Source organism: Aspergillus thermomutatus (genome assembly GCF_002237265.1).
Source record: "Aspergillus thermomutatus strain HMR AF 39 chromosome Unknown NODE_202, whole genome shotgun sequence".
NCBI lineage: Eukaryota > Fungi > Ascomycota > Eurotiomycetes > Eurotiales > Aspergillaceae > Aspergillus > Aspergillus thermomutatus.
This window is the reverse complement of record NW_020798251.1, coordinates 30,620-54,313: the sequence shown is the minus strand read 5'-3', so window position 1 is coordinate 54,313 and position 23,694 is coordinate 30,620. Positions and strand designations below refer to the sequence as shown.

Sequence of the window (23,694 nt, the reverse complement as noted above, 5' to 3'; positions counted from 1 at the left end):
TTTTCTTGAGATAAAGGCATTTTTAATAATAGTGGTGATAAAACAACGCGTTGAAGAAAGGAAGTGGGTGGCGTAGGGAGAAATTCGTCGCTCGGTGGTATTCGTCGCTCGGTGGTTGATTACGTTAAAGCAGGCATACTATGACATCATTGTTGAGTCTCTCAGATGCGGTGCCGAGGCCCACGATACCAGTCTTCAGTGAAACAGGTCTCGTGCACATGTGGTCAACGGCACTGATGGACTTCCAGGTCGGATTTGAGTCTATAGACTGGTAGCCGACGGATGGGTTCTATGAGTCCTAGAGGAGATTTCTGGTTCTATAAATGTTAAAGAGAAAATGGTAGATGGATGTAACCAGTTTGCACTCTCTAGATGTTGCCATGTCGAGGAATGCTGGCGATCCTGTGAGGCTATCAGACAGTGTCTACATCTACAGGACTCAGGCATTGTTCGTGTTGGTTTTTTGAATGTTTAATTCCATCTAAATAGTCGCCACACCATGATCTACCTTCACATCATCAGTGCATATCAAGTCAAAAATGCCATCGTTAACACCAACGGACAGAACATGGCTGATATCAGAACAAGATACAAAACGAGATCAAACCCATACGCCACGCTAACCAGCGAACACCGCAGATGGTAAAGAATTAGATAAATCACTTTTCGGATTTTTTTCGATCAAACTCGTCCGAAAGGACGGCTGAGATGCAAGAAATGATAAAGACGCTGTGGGGGTATTGAGCATGAATAGTGCAAAATCGAACAAGCTTTTTTGTTTCAAAATGTTCAGTCATCTTCATCGGTCCCAGTGACATCGCTCAGGTCTCCTTCCGATTCGCTCCCGTCGAGGTCACTGTCCGAGTCGTCCTCGTCCTGGTCGTCCATCCCAGGGATACCGCGCCAGTGGACGTAGTCATTTTCCAGCCAACGGCGGCTGCGAGGCAGCTGGTATGGATCAAAGGGGAAATAGGCATCAAGCTGATAACCGAGATCATCGCCGGCACGAGTTTCTCGCTCAACATGACTGAAGCGAGGATCTGCCATGGCTGAAATGCTCCGAAACGATGAGACGCGCAGTCTTTTGTTCGTCTCGAGGATGCTGAACACGTACATGAAGTTGAGGTGCTGAGCCATACGCGCGAATTCCGACACAATCGCCGGCGAGCAAACTTTGAGGGGGTTCAGTTTGGAATGGATTGCTTGGTGAAGGACCTCCTTGACCGATGGAGGGAAGGTGATTTCTTCTGGCTCCAGTTCATCAATCTGCTCAGGGGTGTCGCCCTCCATCGCTGCAGTCGTCAGGTCTCGCCAGCGGAAGCAGAAGATATACAGCAACGCCTGCGCCGTAGAGTAAAAGGGACCATAGCGGCGGAGATCAGGGCCTCGACAGGTGGCCTCATAGTCAAGACGGAGGTTGTTCAGATGCGTGCCTAGGAGGTCAAAGACATCTCTTACCACCTCGCCGGAGATGTGCGCACCGCGGGCAACGAAGCTGGCGAGATAGGCTGCTGCGGACTGCCGTAGAATTCCAGGTTGCATCTTGTTGAAGATGAGCTGAACACAGGTGGCAGCAAATCGATCGACCAGAATCGGCGACGATTGGGAGAAGTGGAAGAGGAGAAATTGAGAGTGGCGGGAGCGGTAAGTCGGAAGGATAATACTCTGAAAATGGCTAAGAAGTAGATCAAGCGCATTCTCCTTGTCATCCAGAGTGCCCGTTATAAAAGGCGGGGCATAGTATTCAAACAGCGAATCGATCATGCCATCCAGTTTGAGTATGTTATCCTTGATGGTCTTGACTCGCCGGGACTCCACGTCTAGGGAATCTTCACTAGCGACAGATGCATTGTCGTCATCTTCGTCCTCGTCATCCTCGAACATCGTGGCTTCAGGCGAGACTGCGTGGAGAACATCCTCGCCCACCTCGTCCTCGATGTCTTCCATATCAACCTGAATCTGGACATCGATCTTCACGACTTTCTCCGTGATGAGAGCTAGAATGTCCGCTTGGAGCTCGGGGGCGTAACTGATGACCTTTAGAAGATTCCGCGTGTACGCAATATTGGCCTTTGCCGAATCGGTATCGAAGGGAAACTGCATAGACAAGATTGGGGATAGTGTCCCACTACCAGATGGAATCAACTGCATCACATGACGTAGAGCCATGTGAGTTCTGCTATAGATCTCTGCAGCTTGGACCGGGGCGTATCCGGGTAGCTTGCCTGTGCCCTTGGGGATCTCCCCCAAATGATTGGCCAGCATCTTTAAAACCGATCCGAGATAGCTTCCCTGAGCCGCCGCAAGGTTACCTAAAAATCGAATGTACAGCTTGATATACGGCTCATCCCGCCCGAGCCATTCACTGTGCAGAACTGCATTGACCAAGCCGTTGCAAGTGCGGTCCAGCGATGCGACGTTCGACAGAAGACCCAGGAGATGATGCTTTAATGTAGTGTGCGTCGGTAAATCTTCGGAAAGCAAGCCATCTTCGTCCCGACGCCGAGGATCTACTGAGAAAATCTCTTTGATGCGATCGTAGGCTTCGCTGTCCGTGCCAGAGACATGCCGCTGGATAGCTCTGCGTACTTCTTCACGAACCACAGCCGCGCTCTTCTCCACGCTCACGGCCATTTCCTTCTCCTGACCACTCCAGGACGCCTCTCGCATTTCCACATCTTTATCAAATTGAACCCGAGCCCGCTTCCTGGGACTGGGAGTGCCATCGCTGACGTCGGAAGCGGCGGAGGAAGAGGGTGACAGCGAAAGGTCCATATCGGCCAACTTGTGTTTAACCCCGGCAGCTGCCGCGCTGTTCGTCTTGGAATTCTTCAGAATGGGCACTGGCGAGGAGGTGGCTAGCATTTTGGTAGGGTTGACTGATTTGATCGCCCCGGCAGGGTTGCGCGCAGCGGTGGCGAAGGAGACCATGACAGTCTCGATTCTATCGGGGAGAAGGTTGGGGTGAGGTTGGACGACGCGAATCCCAGCGTCGTGTCATTTGTTGCTCTCGCCTTTGAAGACAAGAGAAAAAGGGTACTTAGTGGGAATCTCTTGACTCCTGTGAACTATCAAAGTTGATGATGCTGATGGGAAAAGCAGAGCACACGACACGGCCAGTGCGTGTTGAAAACCGTGGTCCACTTCGGAGCCGGAGTGCTACTGAAAGTGATAATAGGCGCGCTGGGGAAAGCCGAGGTTGAAGGCAGCTTCATCTGTCTGCCTGACAGACAACAATCTGAGATGAAGTAGTAAGACTGCTGTGTACAGACAGACAATGAAAATTGATGGTCGCCCTGAAAAACGAAGATGAGAATGTCTGAAACAGCGGAGAATTGTACACTAGAAATTTTTCGTTCTGTGGGGCGGTGTGGAGCCTGAGGCCCTCCGGCGCGTGACCAACGCGTGACCCAAGCTTCTTGTCGCGAAACCCTACGCTTTTCCCGCTTGGGTGACATATCGTTATATCCTCTTGATGATATTCAGCTTACACTGTTACGCACATCGACGACAGATTATAATGATTTTTAAAGCTACAGGATGATGTCATGGACATAGCAGGTAAGAATGAATTGCATCAAAACTAAACCCTTCATCACATGTCCTTTTTGTGTCAGATCCACAGCCTTTGCTGAAACAAAGACTGCAACAAGGTCGATAATATTTACATACAACGCGAGAAGATGGAAACCACCTCATGGTATATAGCGGGCAAAACAAGAAAGGGTTGAAACAGACAACAAATACATGGCACACGTAACGAGTGAATGAGGTTGGTCGTAACAGAAGCAGTAATTGACAGGGAGAAGGAAATTCCAGTTCTTCTTCTCCGTTGCGAATGACAGGAAGTCAAGGATATCACAAATGATGGTGCGGATCGAAGCGAAATATGAGAATCTTAAAGCCAAGACCCAGTGGCGACTGGCCCGAGATGATCGTCGAAAATGCTACCATAGAGTTCCTCTATCTCCACAAGATAGTCGTTCGCTGTGAATTTCCTCAGCCCCTTGTTGAGCAAGATCATCTCCTCCTCGTCGAGCACGCGGGTGGCGCTGCTGTTGAACTCCTCGGCCACTTCATTGACCTGCTCCAACTCCTTCCCGAACGGATGAGGCTCTGGCTTGAAGAAGTCCTGTGTCGTTCGGATAGAGGGACTGCTGCGCATGGAGTTCAGCGGTGGCGGAGACAACCGTGACAAGGAACGCTGACGAGCCAACTCTTGATGGGATCGTTTCGTATGCGATAGAGCGCGTTTGGGAACCAAGGGTGCATCCGTGGACGAGGCGGTCGAGGTTGACGACCGAGGATGACTAGTCACTGTAGCAGATCGTTTCGGGAAATATGACGACAACGGATTCGGCTCAACCGGTGAATCTTCCGGAGTCGTGACGGGAGAGCCAAAGCTTCGCTGGGAGAAAGACAGCTCCGAGTCGTCGGGAGACTGCAGTGAAGAGGAAGATGACGAAGAGACAGCCGAGTGGAGATCGGGCGCATTGTAGGCCAACATGTTCGTTGTCGATATTAATTCGACCGGTCCGGAAATCTTTCCCCGCTTGATGGTCCCCGCGGTGAACTTGACCTGACCTTCGCGATAGGGCATTGGCGCAGAGACCTCGGGACGCTTGTGGCGCTTGGTAAAGGCTCGAGTTAGGGTCGACATTGTGATTGCAGTGGGATAGAAACTGGGTCGGTGTTGTAATCAATTGGCGATGGGTATTCTCGCAACGATGTATATGAATCGGCTGTAGAAAGTTTGTTCCGGTAATCAGATATCCTTTGTCGTTCGTACACAGTAAAATCCTCCTAAATATAGGTCTTCGAAACGCTATAGTTGCGCACGTCAAATTGGCTTCTGCAGAGAAGACAAAGAATGCGTGGCTGATGCTGACGATCGCAGGTGGGGTGTCAAAGAAGGAATGGAAGTCGATCGACGGAATGTCCGCTATCAGATATGAGTGGCAGAAGCTTGTCGCTTCTAGTGTATGCTCTTCAAGAGAGACGAGAATGAATTTAGAGACCGGATGTCCTCGTATCTGTTTGCACAGCAAAAGAAAATGGGATGGTTGGATCTCTCGTCTCCAGAGGCAGGCCGTCTATGTGACTCAAGGGGGGTCACAAGAATGCTGCAGCAAGACCGTACAGTGTACAGTGAAAATCGGAGGCGGACAACCAGGACGCGCCACCGAGAGTTTGAAAAGAAGGAAAATTCAGAGATACCGAGATCTAGGAAAGTAGAAAAATGACCATCAATAGATATAAAGAAGAAGAGAATAATAACATGAAATATGAAGAAAGATAGTCCCCCAGGGAGGAGTGGTCAGAAGGGAGAGAAGAGGGAGGGAATGGAGGAGGACGAGGAGGAGGAGGAGGAGGAGAAAAGGGAAAAATGGGAGGGACACCCAATGCAACTATGCAAGAGTGAAGAAAGTATGGGATAAATGGTTCTGGGCTGTTCGGTCGGGGGATCCAGTCCAATGACTCCAGCCAGTGTACGGAGGACCCTAAAAAGACTTCCCTTCAGGCTTTCTGGCTGTTGGCCTCAGGATTGGCTGCCCAGACTTTCAGGCTGTACCTGATGGGTCACGGAACCCTTCTTCAATGGATCTTCTGTTCAAGAGTTTCCAGAGTTTCCAGAGCCCACAAACCGTGGAGGCAAGTAAGGTAGCCAACAGCCACTGCGGCCAAACAGCAAGACTGCCAGAGTATCTAGCGTTTACTCTTGGGCTCTACGCAGTTTGTCCTGTGGATTCTCTTGACCAGCTGGCTGGGTTCACTGGATAACCAAAAATAGCGATAGGAAGGAAATATTTTTGCCTTGCGTTTCGATCCGCCTCTGATTCCCCAGTGCGGTGTTTTGTTCTTCTGGTTCTTCTTATGGCGAGATCAGCACGAACACTGGTTCTTGCAGTGTCTGGTACCATGGAATCTGTCTGGGCTTCCAGATGCTCAGGGTCGTTTAATTATACAATCCCGGATTCTTCATTTCTCAGGTACCTCTTCGACAAGTGAAGATGAAATGATTATTTCTCCGGTTCTCCGACGGATAGGCTCTACGAGTCAGTCTGTGATTCCTCGAATCGATGGCGGTTTCGACGCGCTAAATCGAACACTACAATTCGATGTGTCCGAGAGAGCGCAGGATTGATCGTTTTTCTGCTACACTCGTTGCGCAGTCACATTCGCATTCTACTTAGATGAGGATCGCATTCTTGACGACAAAAGATCAGAGTGCCCCATCTGCAAGAAAGTGGTACCTTGAATTCCAACTCTAGGTTGACACTGTATTTCCCCTCAAGAGACGCCCAATCCCTATCGCTGTCTTCATCATCGGTTATCTCCTACTACTTATACGTTCCCTGCATGATTGTTGTCCTTCCTGTGAACAACGTAGCAACCGGTAACATCGTATGGTCGAATCATGAATACTACAGTGCCTTAGTCCTCTAGCCTAGTCAAAAGGTCAAGCAACGGTGTTGGCCCGGCGCCAGGCACCACCACACCATAGCCTGTAAGAAGGTCCATGTGCCGCCCCTCGACCACTGACCAGTCAAGATGAGACAATCCTGCCGGGTGACTTGTCTCATGCTGATAACTCTGTTCTCGACTGTGACCTATGACATCTGACTGATGGCGTTCTGCAGTTCTTCAAGGCTATCGCTTCTTCCACAGCCTTAGCATCTCTAGTTTGACCCTTACTGAAGTGGCTGCACAGAATCAAAATCATCTGATGGAATCACTCGTTCAAGGCCCTCATATCTCAGTGACCTACCTGATTTAAACAACGGGTCAATCGGATATGGTGGGTCTGCCCCACCGTGGGAAAAACTTAGCAGAGCGCCCCTTGGCTCGAGGCTTGCGGACTTGCGGACTTGCGGTCCTCAGTCAATGCGCTGTAGATAGCCTGTACTCCGTGACAATTTCATGAACAGGGCTAGCAGTGTTTTGGTAGACAAAATTGGCTTTGAAGTCAGAGTTCTTTTGTATACTGGGGGTGGTCTGGAGGATTTTGGACAACAAAATTAACCAGAGAAAGAAGGAAGAGGAAGAAGAATGATGGCTTCGTCCCTTGCATGTGATACATGCAATCTTTAATTGCTGAAGCCTGTACGGAGCACTTGTTCTCAAGTACCCATGTGCCTGGCAGACCAACTGGCACAATAGTCAGTTCTCTGCTTCAGATCATTCAACCCATCTCAGAGCTGAGGTCTGGAGCCATGAGTTGAAGAGTATAATCCTAGTCTTGCATTCATCATACGAGGATGATCACACTCGCCATCATCAATGCCCCAATGCTCGAAGAAGGGCGTAAGGCTCCTTGGGTTCAACCAAAACTGTTGACCTTCATTTACTAGTCAGAGGAAGGATTCAGATGTACACACGGTATCTCTCGCCGAATAGGCTGATGGTTCGCTTCCCTTACAGATGAAGGGCATGTACATTGTCCGCTGAATGTAACCCCTCGGCCCTTCTCATTTAGAGAAAAGGACGGTCTGATAAAGCGAAATCAAGTGGCCAGGAATTCGTGGGAAACGCTCTTTCCATTGGCTGTTCCTAGTCCTTATAAGCTCGAGTGCAGGACTTGTTACATCAGATAGAATTATCTGAACAATCTTGATAGTGCCACCCTTCCACCGTACAAATGGCTCATTCAGACTGCAAATTCAAAATCATCCATTGTTCAGGAAGCTATATTCATGAGTCCGAGAGGTCAATGAAAAGTAGTATAATTGAACTCGTGGCCTGTCAACTTTGTGGGTGACTCAGAGAAACAAACAGCTCCAATCCATGCAAAGGTTCGTTAGATGTCTAGTTATTTTCTTTAGTCAGACATATATCATAGAGAAGCAGATCGACGGCAGCTAGGACGCAGAGAATCTCAAGTCTTCCAGGTAATTGCTGTGTTAATGCCAGTTGGTGCCTCAGCCTCAGTGGTGGTATCTGCCTATCGTTATCGCCGAGCACTGACCAGATCGAAAGCATGCACCTCTTCCGCCCGGCAGAAAAAAAAGAGACGATCCAAAAAAGATTCGGATCAAGTAGAACATAGTCAGATCTGACTCGCAAAACATTATAATATCACCCCGCTTTTCATATTTAGAAGCCTATTGACCATTCATTCAAAATGAGGGCCAAACGCTCCAAGAAGTATCGCAAGCTCATGCATCAGTATGAGATGGCGTTTGGCTTCCGCGAACCATATCAAGTCTTGGGTAATCACCTTCCCAGATACGCATGGCTGCGTTCAAATGGTCTGCAGTACTAACACTTGAACCTGTCCAGTTGACTCGAATTTCCTTCGCGCTGTCCATTCGTTCAAGATGGAACTGATCCCTGCACTCGAACGTACACTGCAAGGAAAAGTCAAACCATGTATGTATTCGAATCCAGAGTCTGACCACGAGCGGACAATGGACCGACGAGCTAACATACCAATCAATAGTATTGACGAAATGCTCACTGGCAGCCATCATGGCATCTCAACCTATCAATCCAAAAACCAACAATCCCTACCGTCCAATGCACCTCCCTCCACCCACGATCCTCCCATTGCGACACTGCTCGCATAACGAAGACTCAACACCCATTGACGAAGTCGAGTGCTTGCTTTCACTACTGTCACCTTCCACAGAAGTCAAGCGGAATAAAGAGCACTATATCCTGGCGACTGCAGACCCACCTGCCTCCGACAAGGCCGACTCTGGCGACGGAAAGAAGAGAAAGCGAGGTGATGACGAGGGCCGGGATGCGCTGCGGCGGGCGCAGAAGTTGCGTATCGGGGCGCGGTCTATACCCGGTGTACCGATTGTTTATGTGAAACGGTCCGTCATGATTCTCGAGCCGATGAGCACGCCATCCGAAGAAGTACGAGACGGTGTTGAAAAGAGCAAGTTCCGGGCGGGGTTGAATGATGAAGCAGTGTTGGGCAAGAGAAAGCGGACTGAGGATGGCGAGGAGAAAAAGACGAAGCGAGGGCCGAAGAAGCCCAAGGGGCCTAATCCCTTGAGTGTGAAGAAGTCCAAGAAGAAAGCAGGCGAACCGGCCAGTGGCCCGAAGCAAGAGAAGCAAGAGAAGCGGAAGGAACAGAAATCAGACGAGGCGCCGGGCAGGACGAACGATGACGGCGAATCGAGCGCACCCAAGCCCAAGAGAAGACGACGCCACCATAAGAGTTCCAAGGGGGATGGAGATGATGGCCACGCGGGTGAGCTCTCGAACGGGGCGGAGGCTGCAACGGCTCCAAACGAATGATTGTCTCTCACTGAGCATGAGGTAGATCTATATTCATTGGGAAGGCGTTTGGTTGGGAGCTAGTGCACTGAAAAGTACCGTCCTCAAGCTATGTATATCCTAAATTTAGATAATATGATATCCGTCGATCTCATTGACATGTAAACATGACTCGTCCAGGCCATATATACGGGTATGTACTGTTACACTGGTAAAATGAGTGACACCACTCAAGAGATGAGAAGAGAGAAAGGAACCATAAAACGCCGGCTAGCACCAAACCAAGACAACACCTCCATCATGCAAAACAACCCCCATACACCTCTTTAATCGTCAACCTCCAGCTCATCGGCAAAACCCCTACTGCTGCTTCGACTCCCCACTAAACGAAAGACCCTGCTCGAGAGCCCTCTCATCAGCCCAGATCTTCTCGATCCGCTTCCGGCTATCCCGAGCCTGGTCCCGATTCTTCTTTGCGCGCTGATACCGCTCCGCGGCGAGACACTTGTTGACGTCGCGCTTAATGTCGTTGCAGTTGCCCAGGGCTTTGTGGAGGAATCCGCGGGCGTGACATTCGTCGAGGGCGGTCATGATTTCTTCGCAGTCTGTTGATAACAGTTAAGTATCTTGTCATCTTTCGTGATAGTGGATTAACGTACTGGCATTGTAGGGGGTGTGTAGGTGGGAATGCATTTTGTGTATGGTTTTGTAGCTTGAGCAGATCAGAGCCGTTGGTTGATTGCGACGGTCAAAGTACTTGTTTCATCAAACAGTTCTGAACCTGTCCTCGAGTAGTAAGATAATCTCGGTCTTTGAGAAATCTCCGAAAGCGATGCCGAGCGGTGAGAGCCGGAGAGGGGATTCTGCCGGGCGGGCAGGATAAGTCGACCACGAAAAAAGTAAAAGCCGAGAGAAAAAAAAGTCTGGTAATGGAACTATCATTGGGTAGATATCGACATAGCCTTTTGGGGTAACGTATTTTCGATTCTTGACTTGAAGCTGCAATATACTGGTCAGCTGTTGAAAGGTTTTTTTTGTCTGGACGTGCCTCAGGGACTTACACCTGACTGGCTCAACAGTCATTGTGTATACCGAAAACCACTCAAAATCAATTTTACTGAGGAAAACACTTCAAGATGTCTTCTATGATCACTACAACGGCTTGGGTGCGGCGGGGAGTTGCTGCCCAGTTCCCCACCAAATATGAGATTGACGAGGAGGAGATGAACCGGATATCCAAGCTCGCTCGGATGCAGCTCGAAGAAGCCCAGGGCGATCTGGAGGCTGCCAGAGAAGGAAATGATAAGGACGACGAGACGATGGATGAGGATAAGAAGGAGGAAGCCCAAGATGCAATGGTGGACGATTCCGAAGAGAAGAAGGGTAAGACAAATTTCAATGAGTAAGTGCTGATTTCGAGTATCAAGATCCTATCGCCAAGGCTAACACTACATCTCGCATTGTTTAGTGATGATGATTTGAAAGAATACGACCTTGACCACTACGACAGCGATGAGGTTGACGAGGATGGAGAGAAGATTACCATGTTCGGAAATGTCAAGTCGCTGGCGTACCACCAGCCTAACGAGGAAGATCCATACCTTGTGATGCCGGAAGAAGAAGAGGACGAGGAGAGAGAGGAGTTGCAGATCCTCCCCACCGATAACTTGCTTCTTGCCGGTAAGGTCGAGGATGAGGTGGCCCATCTCGAAGTCTACGTCTACGAGGACAAGGAGGAGAACCTTTACGTGCACCACGACATTATGCTGCCCGCCATCCCTCTGTGCGTTGAATGGCTGGATATCCCTGTTGGCGCAAACTCGGGCGACCGGACTACTGGCAATTTTGTCGCTGTAGGAACCATGGAGCCCGACATTGAGATCTGGGATCTGGACATTGTCGATTGCATGTACCCAAACGCCATCCTGGGTCAGGGCGGTGCGGAGCTCGAGGGAGACGTCAAGAAGGCTAAGAAGTCCAAGAAGAAGACCAAGGCAAACGATGAGTTCCATGTCGACTCCGTCCTCGCCTTGGCCGCAAACCGCCAACACCGCAATCTGCTCGCATCTGCCTCCGCTGATCGTACTGTAAAACTCTGGGACCTCAACACCACCAAGTGCGCCAAATCTTACACACATCATACGGACAAGGTGTGCTCTCTGGACTGGCACCCTAAGGAAGCCACCGTTCTGCTCACCGGTAGTTACGATCGTACCGTGGTGGCGGCGGACATGAGAGCTCCCGACGCGAAAGCACGGTGGGGAGTGGATGCCGACGTCGAGAACGTGCGCTGGGATTTGCACGACCCGAACTTCTTCTATGTCACCACAGATGCCGGTATGGTCTACCGCTACGATGTGCGAAACATCCCTGCAACGCCCAAGGAGTCGAAACCGGTCTGGACCCTGCAGGCGCACGATACCTCGGTGTCATCTTTCGACATCAACCCGGCCATCCCCGGCTTCCTGGTGACCGGATCAACGGACAAGCAAGTCAAGCTGTGGAACGTCGAGAACGACAGGCCTAGCATGGTCGTCTCGCGTAAGATGGACGTTGGTAAGGTGTTTTCGACCACCTTCGCTCCCGACAACGAGGTTGGCTTCCGGCTGGCGGTGGCTGGTAGCAAGGGAACGGTTCAGATCTGGGACACCTCGACCAACGGGGCCGTTCGTCGAGCTTTCGTGTCGCGCATGCCCGCCCTTGAGGGTGACGTCAAGGAGCGCACAATCGGATTACAAGCCGATGACGATGAATCGGATGATGATGCCGCAGGGGAGGAGGTCGGCGCTCAGCAAGGCGGAGATGGCTGGGAGTCGATGGATGAGGACTAGGGGGCATGACAGAAATGGATAATGCTTTTTTTGGAAGACAAAAGTTATATTATGGGTACGCGAGCATGGAATGATATGCTTTTCTTATGTTGATACAGCCTGTCACCTCTGTTGATAAAATATCAAGATACCCGGTCGAACGTATTGACCGATCTGATTGTGACTCTGAATCAAGCTACGGTTCTCGCAAAACTCTCATCATAAGGCTGGCTGGAATCCGAGGGCACAAATCTCAAGAGCAGTTTTGCACGAGCCTTGCTCCTGGTTATGATGTCAAAATTGAGCATCCCGACGTCTCATATCCTCGATGGTCTAACGGTCATGATTTCCGCTTGTCACTCCTAGAGAACGAGCGCGGGAGACCAGGGTTCGACTCCCTGTCGGGGAGATATATTTTTTCAACTTTGTTTTGGTTTCACATTGGACATGTCAGCGGATCTATTCTGTATCTCAATGCTGCCTTTTCCTTTTTTATGGGTCTGGGATCAGAGTAATGGCTGAGCGACATCACTACTACTCCCTGATAATAAACTCTCACATTCGGCTAAACTTCATGTAGACCGTGTAATTCTATAGTTCTGCCACTATATAAACCAAATGTGCAGTGTATCGACGGACAGCCATATCGTAGGCGACAACTTTCTCGTAGCAAAGCCGAAGAATCGGTGACAAGTGTTCGCTGAGCCCAGTTCCCCCAATTCCAGATCGGGAGTTGCATCTGGAACGAGGTTCTGAGTGTGAAGCACCCTGCGGTGTTCGCATCAATTACAAGGATCGGGAGGTCAAAAAGCCCAAGCTCGAGAGACAAACACCCAGACATTGTAACAACCTGGAAGGGCCCTACGGATCCAGGGGTCAAGATGTTACACGACCACATCCCCCAAGAAACGATGTATAGCACCGAGCGTTATCTGAAAGTGCCCCAGATATGTAGCATGTCTTGTCCTAGCCATAGAGCACTAAGGCAGTCGGAGTTCGAGTTAACCCCGAGAGATGCCAGAGAAGCAGCACGTCATAGTAGAATCGTGAATGGATACAGCGCGGACTCGCCCCACGAAGGATGTGATGGTGATCGCCACTAAGCAAGTCGAGCTCGAACCATGATCACATGGCGCTCATCATTCGCTCCTCCTGGATCAGATCAATGGAAGGCAAATGTAACGCGAAGGAGCATATCCCTCGAAAATCACAACAACGGCAATGGGTTCACTGGCACTAGTTCGACATCTGCATTGCGCTCATATGGCGCTAGAAGCCTGAAGTTGGATGTCTTAGTGCTGTGAGACGCTGCAAGCAAAAAAGGCGTGTTGCACGAGGCCTTGAACGCCGCTGATAGGACCTGGACAATGCATTCCCATACAATTATTGAACAACTAGAGATGTGCCCAGATCTTGATTTGCTACCGTGTCCTGGACGGAGGATCGCTCAACGACGGGCAACGAGGCGTAGAGGGAAGTGCCCGATGAATGAGAACTCGACAGTGCCAGAGACATGGAACTCTGCCTCTTACAGTCCTGGATTTGAGGAAAGGACTCAAACAAGGAGCCAGTTAAGCCTGATATAAATATCCAGACGTCGGGGCCGTTCACATGTTCGAATAAGGTTGACTTATCGAAGGACTGAATTCTATATATCAGGAACGGTATAAAACAGGTCGTAGCTGCTCAGACATCGAGTGAAAAGAGAAATGGGGAAAAAAAGACTGAGCATCAGATCATTTCGGATAGAACAGAAAGAGAAGTAAAAAAATTCTCCCCGACAGGGAGTCGAACCCTGGTCTCCCGCGCTCGTTCTCTAGGAGTGACAAGCGGAAATCATGACCGTTAGACCATCGAGGATATTTATTGACAGGACTCAAAAACTTTGCCTACATGAATTCTGGAGAAATTAGGGAATTTCCCAGCTGCCCTTGAGAAAAGCAAGCAGTGCATATTTCAATATTGTTGAATATTCCGAGCCCGAAGACCCGATGAAACCCCAGGTGCTTGGATATGAACAGTAGTATTGTTAAAGCATGGCTCGATAGATTGTCCAGCCCAGGGCGTCAATAACATTCGAGGACACCATTATTAACAAGCTGTAATGATGTGTTCCAAAAGGTCCCAAAAAGACAACAAGGGACAGGTAACGAGGTGTGACATTAAAATATGATACAATTGAACCGTGACTTATCCAGAATGCAATTTCGTCAACGTGAAGGCAATCGATTGCCGAGGTATCACAAAATCTATTTCATTAAGGGTATCAAAGCTCAAAGCACCGCGATAGCATTTGGGGGCATCAGAGCGGAATATATGAAATCTCATAGCGTTGATCAAGAATGGCCGGTTGGAGTTCGGTGAGTCGACTTCGACGTGTTTTCATTTCTCGTGAGTGCATACACATGGGCATTTGAACGATTCCCGGGTATCGAACATGCCTGATCGTGATAGGCCTGGGAATGAAGTTGGCCGCCGGACTCGAGCGCAGGATATGGCCCGTTGATAGTGGTTGGGTCCCACGGCGTTGACCTCTTTGCAGAGGCTCAAAGCCACAATCGGGACCGGAAGGCGTGTTTGGACCCGGCAGCTAGATCTTGGAGGGGTCTCCGAAAGGTTGTCTCAACGCTCTCTCTTCTTACAGGCGCCGACGACAACGCTAATGTCATCCATTTTTCCTATATTATTGTCAATAACATGCAACGTGACAGCAGGCTAACGAAACTTACCCCCTTCGATGGCCAAGCCCTCCTCGATAGCCTTCTCCATATATGGGCTCTCTGCAAATGGATCCTGAGCGATAGCCAGCGCAGCTTTGAGCAGCTCTCTGGCTACGAATACCATACGTTCATCTGCCAGGTGGGCCGGGGGATCCCAGTAGAGATCCTTCTCCTCGAAATGTCCTTCATCCCATTTCTTGAGGCTGTCGAGCGTGATCGTCAAGACCTCATGTTCCCAAAGATTATCAAGAACTCCATCAGACACAGCCAGCACGAGGTCATCCTCCTCTAGCTGAACCTCAGAAAGCACTGCGTCCTTCCGTGGTGTGTCCACACTATTTGTGCCTAGTTGCATAGGACAGTCGAACCAGTGCCATTGTTCGGTAGTTCGAAACAGGACCTTTCCCTCGCTCGGACGGATAACAAGCACTTTGCAATCTCCCAAGTTGGTCACGTAGAGCAAGGGCTTTGCATTTCCCGCATTGTCCACAGTCCAGTGTAAAAGCGCAGTCACCGTCGTTGTGGTGCCCAGCCATTCATTCGGAGAGGTCGTCGCACGGATCGTCTCCTCGTAGGCTCGTTGTAGGTACTCGATCGGATCTAGTTTTGAGGTTTTGTCGACTTCTCGTTCGGCCTCCAGGGCCCAGAAGTGAAGCAATAATCGAGACCAAAGCCTGGTTTAATTGAGTACGGTGTCAGCGATGAGGTCTCAAGTGGCACAGATAGGACGCTGATGTTGTGCACTCACGCAGCATGACCCCGTTCTTTTGTAGCCCACGCCCCCACGCCATCGTTCACCCCGATGAAATTGTCTGCAACAAGCACTGCATCATCACCGTTGTTCAGCCCGCGGACCAGTTCACCCCGAACGGATAATCTCTTATCCTGACTCTGGTAGTGGGTTGTCAGGGGGTCGGAAAAGGAGGACGACGGCGGAGATAGGAAGGGTGGGGGAAACGGGCGCGACAGCCGTTTGGCGCAGAGAGCGTAGCCTGTCTGGAAGCAGAACGGAGCCTTTGAATGTGGATAATGATCGGGAACCGGGGTAGTGATGCCGTACGAAGGCCAGACAGCTCGATACTGCCGCACAGGCGTGCTGGGTCGGATTAGCCTCCTTGAGCTTGTTGTACGCGCTGCGGTCCACTGTGGGCTGCGTATCATCAATAATATCGTGGTAACTATAGTCTGAGTCACCATGCCCGCGTGAAATAAGAAGTACGCTCTCTCAGCGCACTGAGATTCTCGCGGTTGGGGGAAAGTGCTTTCCTTCTTTCTTTTTCGTTATCGCTGGTCCGGATTCATGGTGAGATTAGAGTTGGAAGGCGGATGGATATGGCTCACTATGGCTTGAGCGCAGCCAAACACCCGAAGAGACGATGATTACAGCAATATGTGGCAGGACCTGCTCGGGATAGCCAGTCATCGTCGAGTTTCATTGCATGGATTTAGTATTTGACTAATACGATACATCACTATCACCTCCTCCAGAGTCTCCGATTCGCCCCTCGAGCCCCCCAGTGCCATCCCCCTTGCAAGTGGCCTTCATCGCCTCAAAAGGCACGGCCAAACGAAAACAGAAAACAAAAATCAGAGGGAAAAAAAACGACCGGCCAGCTCAACCGGAGTTCATGCCAACTCCGGACCCTTCAGACGAGTCGAGTGCCCATGGCAGCGGCATGGCGCTGCTTGCCCACCACTTCTTCGAAGAGCTGCATGGCGCGGTGCAGCTCCGCGACCAGCTCATAGTGAGCAACGCCGCGACTGACCATCGCCAGCCCTTCGAAGAAGGCTCTAGCCAAACTGCCACATGTGGGACCGAAGTCCTTCTCGCCAGCACCATGATAGCGCTTGGCGAGCGCGACGCGCAGGATGCGCTCAGAGCAGGGGCAGGGCAGCAGGACGTCCATTGTGCACTCTGTCGAGCAACTGCAAGAGGAACGGCAGATGCACTTCTTCTCCTTGACGAAATCAAGAAGGCGGCGTCTGTCGTCTTCGCGTCTGATATCTCCGACGCTCCTGCCCTCGAGCTTCGCCAGGGTCGCCTGACGGTTATCAAGGATGTTCTCGCGCTGCCAAATTTCTGGCTGAATTGAGTCGCGGCTGACGAAGGGAAGTTCAATGGCTGGGAAGTCATCGGTAGCCGTCACTTTCGGCTTGACAGTCAGGTACTTCTCGGACATCACGGTGATAGTTTCGACGCCCGGCATCTGATACAGGTAAACGAGTCCTCTCCACTTCAGAACGAAAGGATGAGTCTCATTGGAGACAATCTTCAAGGTAGATGTACGATAACCGATAAGATCGTGCGCAGAGAAGCCGGTGACGGCAAGCTTGTCGGTAGCATGGCGAATGATCAAGTCCTGGTGCTGTTTAACAAGGTCGTAGTCGAGGCCACTGCAGACTTCTGGAGCGTCCAGCACGTCCTTGAATGTTATGAATATGTTGCGGAGATGACTAGCTTCAGGAAGTGTGAGCGGTTCCTTAATGAGCATGCGGCGCAGGTCAAGCTCGAAGTGACCACAGAGCTCAGCGTTGGCAATCTCCATAACCAGTCTTGCATACAGAGAATAATAAAGCCTTTCGGTGATCTCGATGAGGTCAGCAAGAGAATCTGTACCCATACCCGCTTCTGCGTCATTGAGACGAGCCAAAATACCGCCAGGAGCGTCGTCCAACTATGGTGAGTGAAAGCCATGATCAGTTTTCTGTACTCTTCTGCAAAGGTCGCTCGAGGATCTGAGGGCTTGTCCTACTTACCTCAACACCATACATCTTGAGTGCCCAAGCAAGAATTTTGGCAATGGCGTAGACCTTGGAGAAGACGCTGAGGACACTGCCAAATTTCTCTGCAGCCGCCTCGCCGTAAGGATTTTCGAGAAGCTGCTCACGGGCAGCGAAAGAGTGCCATTCAGACGAGCTGATGGTGTAGGGAAGAGCGGGAGTTTCGATGGGTGGCATCTCATGACTATGTGTTAGTTTCTTCCCCTAGATCTGTATGGCAGACTGCCTGCTAAGGATATCGCGTCCACTTACAGCTGAAGCGTAAGAAGCCTCGGTACTGTCTGAAGCACGCATGGTGCGAGGCTCGAGTCTTCTCTCTTTCTCTTCAAGCATCTCTTGAGAGTACTTGTAGAAGCCGTCGGTGTGTTCGCTGATTTCGAACTCGTCAGGCAAAGCAGGTTGTTTACCCTTCGACTGTGATGAGCGTCTGCGGAACAGCTTCTGGAAGGCTGTCTGCCAGGAGTGAGAGCGTGATCTACCCATGGTTGGCAGAGAGCGTTTGTGTTGTTTGTGAATCGTGGGTCAGCAGTCAAGCCGCGTGGTTTAGCACTATGCAAAGTGCGGCTGGGTAGGTGGTGAGAACTGTACAGGGAAGATGAGTGCTTTTAGTTGTTGATGTGTTGAGCGATGTGCTTTACTTCTGGTCAGTGAATGTCGTCCCTGAGGACCTGGTGCATAAATGCCACTTCACTGTGAAAGACATGGCTGAGTGTTTATAGCTATGGTCAGAGATGACCATAAAAAGCTTTCTTACATCAGATTCCCCTAAAGAAGCTTCTCATTAAGCTACTGAGCATGAACAGTTCATCTTATTGCATCAGAAGAAATCAGAGGCAGTAATATGTGAGTACACTATTGACCACCAAATCTCGCATAGGTTCTTCGTCATTTCAGGAAACCTGTGAAACATATAGCTAACATCAATCCACTCATTTTTCTGGTAGTGATAAGGAGACTACAAGACTACAAGACTACAAGACTACAAGACTACAAGACTACAAGACTACAAGAACCGACAGGGTACACGTCGACTGTTTATGGTTGCCATATAGGATAAAATAGACAAGACCATACAGTGATCCATTAGGCAGAGAAAGATGAACAATGCAGAGAAGAGTATCATGGTCTATTTAACAACAGAGGATACTTTCATGCTTAAGCTATGAAAGAAGAGGATCAACTTCAATGGCTGAATTCTGTGTAACAAAGGCATATGGCAGAATGACTTCTGCGATCTTCCAGATGGCTTTGTTAGCCCTGTCGACATACTCGGACGATACGCATGCACACTCCCTAAAAGAAAGAGACTGGTGGGAACAATTATTAGCTTGTGGCTTGAGTTGCGAGAAGAAGGGCCAACTTTTTCGAAAGGTGTGGTCTCTCGAGAGAAACTTACTTGCAAGTTTGACAGACTTCTGACCCATTCAAAGCCCTCATCACAGGGCTTGTCTGGCAACTGCTTACCTTTTTGCCCATCTGTTGGATGGCTAAGTAAACGGTGACAATTCTCCAGCCAGAGAACTTCGAGCTTCGCACCAGGTGCCAGTCGGTGCCCTTCTATCACTGCATCGTCTTCATCCTTCTGAACGCCCCCAAGCCAATTCAAAAACTCCGGCTGGGCACCACGGCAGGTCCTCAACTTCAAGACTCTGAGCTTAGGGTTCTTTTCCACAAGCATCGCCAACTGCCATGGTGTGATGCCTGATCGTTCCAATATCAGAGTCTCGAGGCCGGTGATCCCTATGTTCTTGTGGTTCCCTATGCCCGCCAGTAAGTTCCAAGCAGTGCTACCCGGCGCAGGATAATACCAAGCGGTTGGCCTCATCGGCCCGTCGCGGATATGCGGATGCTCGAAGCGCAGTGCCAGATAACGCAGTGCGTGTCTACATCTGGTGCCGAGCGCTTTTGCTCCATCGACATCAAGATCGTAGGCCATGAACTCAAGCTTGACCAACGAAGGCCCGTATCGATCCACCAGTCGCGCAAGAACTTTGTTCTGTGCTTGTACTGTCTGCTCCTGAGCTTCTTGTGGGGTCATGCCCTGCTTTCTTTGCAGTCTGTATTTAGTATGTGACTTTCCGTCCAATCCTTGCTTTGCATAGATGCCTGGTTGGATCACGGAAATTTTATAATCACTCCTGGAACCATCACGTTCATGAGAAGCAGAAAGTTAATCGGGAGTAGCCCAGCCTGCCTGAAGTAGAGAGATCATGGAATGGACTCGCTTTTCGAATACTCCAACTCGAAGACGCCTCAGGCAAAGGGCGTGAGACTTGAAATTTGTGCGAGAAGTTTCACCAAAGGCGAGGAGTGACTCGAAAGGCAGGTACGCCAGGATGGAGAGAAGTATCTCTAATGGTAGTAAACTGATCTTGTCCGACATGTTGAACCAGAGTACTCTCGAGCCCATCAACGAACACTGCTCGCAATTCTTGAAGTCGTCGCCGTTCCAACCCTGGCCTGGTTTCGTTATTTGTTCCTTCAGCAGAAAGCAATATAGAGGCTACGCTTTGAAGCACAGAATAATTGCTCCAGGAAATGTTGGTTAGGCGTTATAACATATTAGGAGCATCCATTGCCCATGTAAACAAGGTGATGTTCAGCGTACGTCGGTCGAACAACCTGAGGTATTTCTGATCAATAAGTTGTTCCAAAGAATGGTAATGCCTCAGCCAAAAAGGAAATGGAAAAATAAAAGAGACAAGCTAAATCCCTTAACGAGGGAAAGTTCTTCGACCACATGTAGAGGGCTTACCTAGAGGAGCTTGACAGTAGTGCCAGACGCAGTATAGTGGAAGCGATGCGAGTGAAGGCCTTGGTAGATATCAAGTGGTTCTATCTTTGGCGTATTGTCATTGCAGAGACGATGATAGCTGTTGAGGGATTTTCAGAGAGCTGAGTGAGCAAAGTCTGGGAATCCGTTCGATCTCGCAAGAGACCAAAAAATGAACTTCCAAGCTGTACTGATTTGCACTGCTCCTGTTTCTTGCAACTCGACTGCAGCGGGAAATTGTCACCTTTCTCACTCGATCACCCCTTTCGCTGAGGTAATATGGTTCTCCTGTCTTGCTATTCTCCATCAATATCCAATCCTGAGGATATATCTCCGAGGAATCCTCGACTTTGAGGTTGTCCAGGAATGTGCCAAATGAGACAAAGAATGATGACAGTATGCAAAAGGCAACAACCGAACAACGTGCCTTAAGTGAGGCAACCACGGTCATACAAGTTGGCTTCAATCTTGATAGACGCTTGGTGTCTCAATTTTGAAACTCACTCGCTTATTTATGGGGATTGTGTGGCATGGCTGGCAGCACACCATGATCGCTCTTCAACTGGCTACGTATTTTTCCACATGGAAAGGGATGTATAGCTGCAGAAAGCGGGAGAACAAAGCAGGCAATGACAACGATGTTCCTGTATGATCGTCTGGCACAACACTGATAAAGACGAATGACTAGTTGCTGCACACGTTGTTTAGACTTGGGATGATCGTGTGGGTGTTTATTGTCCCCTTGCGACAAGCTGGAACTCGAGGAGAATGCAATAGCAAACAATGACCGTCAAATTAGCCGAATGGAAACGAGTGTGACTGTGTGAGTACCTGAATCCTGCGTTCCATCTTTGTTCTGATTTTTTTTTTATCCCCGATACATGGTTCTTTGTTTTTGACTCTGCCACTAAGTTTACAACCTAAGTAGGGCAGACCACTTTGCTACACAGGAAGGGTACAGCGATCAAATCTCCTTCAGTCCTGACATGCTAACTGGAATTGTGGCTGGAATTACTGGAAAGGGCGACAAAGAATACACAATTGTGGTCAGCCTTCTCCAATGGACAAGTCGCTCAGAATTGGCTGTGACTTGTGACGGATGTCTGAATCATGCATCAGCGCTCCTGTGTTCTTTCCTCAGTCACCGACGCAGATCCGATCATCTGTTCCACGGGCATACCAATGATACCAAGGCACTAGATTCGAATTGCATGCCTGGTGCGACTCCGAACCAGGCTGTCGGACTTATATACCCAATCGAAACACGAACATCCTGTGGGCTGGTTGGTGATGCGATCAAGTGAATCTGAGGCGCCATTGGTTGGGTTTTTCGGAGAGCCCAGATCAAATGATTACAGCTGCCAGGGGGGCCGCTCACTACTGCCTGATATTTGCTACTGGTCACGACCGAGATCCCAACATAACTTGGTAGTAAGTCGGTCATCTGCTGGTTGGATTCCGCAAGTCCGTTGCTTTTTCTCGGTGATGCTTCGCTGAGCAGTCTTCGTGGCCGGATGACTGTCCTGCCGGTGCCATACTTTGAAGGATACCCACTGCAAGAATAACGTTGTCACACGTGTTGGCTGTGATTCGAGACGCTAACATAAACACATATTACACGCCAAGGATGTAAGGACAGCAGGGGCCAACAAGTACAGTAGGGGCCCGAAGGACAACCAAGGAAGAGATCACAAGTCTCAATAGAAGAAGCCAAGATGGCGGTGGAGACTGTAGATACGAAGAAGCCAGGATGATGATCAGTCTTTGTTGCCAAGTATCCACCTCGTGTGGATTGACAGATGCATCCTTGATCATGGATACGTACCCGCCTGTTGCAAAGGGGGGAAAAGCAATTATACTTGAAACCCTGGCAAGAATGAGTCCGAATTCTCTGAGATAGGTCAAATCCTCTGGACACTCCTTTGCCTCTCGCTGAAACGGCCAAGTAATCGTACGGTATGGTGCTCCCTGGAGCTAGTGAAATTGTATGTGCATTTTGCTTGTTCAGCTTGAAATGCTTCTACTGCCTTCGAGCCGCAATATACAACAAGAAACACAATTGATCGCACTATCCATGAACCCTGAACGTACGACCGCTGGCCGTCTTTCGCTCCCGCTCCTCGTTTTCAGGTCGAGCTCTGTTGAGGACTGTTATTGTTAGCAACGAACTAGGCCGCGGTATCCATTGCGACTCACCTTGGAGGAAGTCTGCTGTCCTCTTACGCATTCTAGTGTGAATATATGCCTATACACAGTCAGTCGATTAAAGAAGGAAAACAATGACATCATTGAAGCATACCTTGGACGCCTTGATGTGATAATGGAAATAGTCACGGAAGGTTTGGATGTGAGAGATATTTTCGTAGCGTCGCTGAGGAGTCAGGTGTCGAGGGAAAAGAACTGGGAGCTGTCAGTCAAGACTCGTGACCGACGCAATGAGATTTGCTTACCAAAAGTGACATAACTCATTTTACCGTCCCCAGCGGTCTGGAGACCAGGGACCCCCTGAAGCTCCAGCGGAGGGTCGCTGCGGAAGAGCACTTGGGGCGCATTCTGCAACGTCACCACACGTCTTCTCGCGTCGACAAACTCCTGTAAGAAGACTTTGCCAAAGATACGATCCGTCTCTTCGCGGAAAACAGTGCTGAAGATCACCGTGACCCGGTCATGACTGGCCTTGATGTAAATTGCTTCCTCTTCCCGGTAATGAATTGCCATCAACTCTCCACCTTCCTTGACTCCCTGGGGTGCGGACTCCGATGTGTACCTAGATGCCTCCTCTGACAACTTCGCGAATTCGTCGAATGCCCTTTCGAACGGAGCAGCCATGGCGTTACGTTTCAGCAACGCAAGCCGCATGATGAGCTCGTCCCGAGCTTCCTGCTCTGCGGGCAGGTTCTCCAAGTCAATCTGTACCGAGAAGTCATAGCCAGGCTCTGGTGTGACAATGTAGGGACCATATTCTCTTTCCAGTACCTCTTGGGCACCGTATTGAACCAGCTCTTTAAAGCACTTCACGTGGATGGAGATAAGGATCTTGGTCTTCGATTCTGGCGTCGAGAGGTGGAAGGTCACTCCGTCAAAGTCAGAAACGACTTGGTCAATTGAAACCGGCGTGCCTCTGTCGCAACAAGCGAAAATGTTAGCTGACGTCGTAAAGGCCGGGACCTGCGTATACCAAACGAGGCGGGGAGGGGACAGCTATACCCGGAGAATCGCTCCGTCAGGAGGTTCTGAATGAGAACGTTCTGATAATCGAGCAAGAGCATGACAACATACACTGTATCGCAACTCAATTGATTCTAATAGCAAAGGTAGTATCTGTCATGCACCTGTATATAGTCAATCAAGTTGATGAGTCGGGTCGATTGGGTGCTTGGGG

At 49.8% G+C, this 23,694-nt stretch overlaps 7 protein-coding genes across 7 annotated transcripts; 2 read left to right on the top strand and 5 right to left on the bottom strand.

Annotated features, from left to right (window-relative positions):
- Positions 1–789: 789 nt before the first annotated feature.
- Positions 790–2,931, bottom strand: CDV56_105844 (rDNA-binding RNA polymerase I transcriptional factor; the record flags this gene model as incomplete). The annotated part of the gene is made up of 1 exon (XM_026759463.1): positions 790–2,931. The coding sequence occupies one exon, from the start codon at positions 2,929–2,931 to the stop codon at positions 790–792; it is 2,142 nt and encodes a 713-aa protein (XP_026611857.1).
- A 967-nt stretch (positions 2,932–3,898) lies between these two features.
- On the bottom strand, positions 3,899–4,660 carry CDV56_105730 (uncharacterized protein; the record flags this gene model as incomplete). Its single annotated transcript, XM_026759349.1, has 1 exon — positions 3,899–4,660. The coding sequence occupies one exon, from the start codon at positions 4,658–4,660 to the stop codon at positions 3,899–3,901; it is 762 nt and encodes a 253-aa protein (XP_026611856.1).
- Positions 4,661–8,122: 3,462 nt separating this feature from the next.
- On the top strand, positions 8,123–9,249 carry CDV56_105379 (rRNA-binding ribosome biosynthesis protein UTP23; the record flags this gene model as incomplete). Its single annotated transcript, XM_026758998.1, has 3 exons — positions 8,123–8,210; positions 8,281–8,370; positions 8,441–9,249. 3 exons carry the CDS (start codon positions 8,123–8,125, stop codon positions 9,247–9,249), a joined length of 987 nt encoding a protein of 328 aa, XP_026611855.1.
- Positions 9,250–9,588: 339 nt separating this feature from the next.
- On the bottom strand, positions 9,589–9,921 carry CDV56_105326 (COX assembly mitochondrial protein; the record flags this gene model as incomplete). Its single annotated transcript, XM_026758945.1, has 2 exons — positions 9,589–9,833; positions 9,888–9,921. The coding sequence occupies 2 exons, from the start codon at positions 9,919–9,921 to the stop codon at positions 9,589–9,591; spliced, it is 279 nt and encodes a 92-aa protein (XP_026611854.1).
- A 443-nt stretch (positions 9,922–10,364) lies between these two features.
- Positions 10,365–12,059, top strand: CDV56_105147 (rRNA-processing protein PWP1; the record flags this gene model as incomplete). Its single annotated transcript, XM_026758766.1, has 2 exons — positions 10,365–10,630; positions 10,697–12,059. 2 exons carry the CDS (start codon positions 10,365–10,367, stop codon positions 12,057–12,059), a joined length of 1,629 nt encoding a protein of 542 aa, XP_026611853.1.
- A 2,601-nt stretch (positions 12,060–14,660) lies between these two features.
- CDV56_104845 (uncharacterized protein) lies at positions 14,661–15,955 on the bottom strand (the record flags this gene model as incomplete). Its single annotated transcript, XM_026758464.1, has 3 exons — positions 14,661–14,716; positions 14,768–15,432; positions 15,507–15,955. 3 exons carry the CDS (start codon positions 15,953–15,955, stop codon positions 14,661–14,663), a joined length of 1,170 nt encoding a protein of 389 aa, XP_026611852.1.
- A 449-nt stretch (positions 15,956–16,404) lies between these two features.
- CDV56_104144 (actin-related protein 2/3 complex subunit 2) lies at positions 16,405–23,581 on the bottom strand (the record flags this gene model as incomplete). The annotated part of the gene is made up of 9 exons (XM_026757763.1): positions 16,405–17,433; positions 17,516–17,743; positions 17,792–17,992; positions 18,936–19,645; positions 22,404–22,460; positions 22,509–22,557; positions 22,612–22,712; positions 22,763–23,433; positions 23,496–23,581. 9 exons carry the CDS (start codon positions 23,579–23,581, stop codon positions 16,405–16,407), a joined length of 3,132 nt encoding a protein of 1,043 aa, XP_026611851.1.
- Positions 23,582–23,694: the final 113 nt, after the last annotated feature.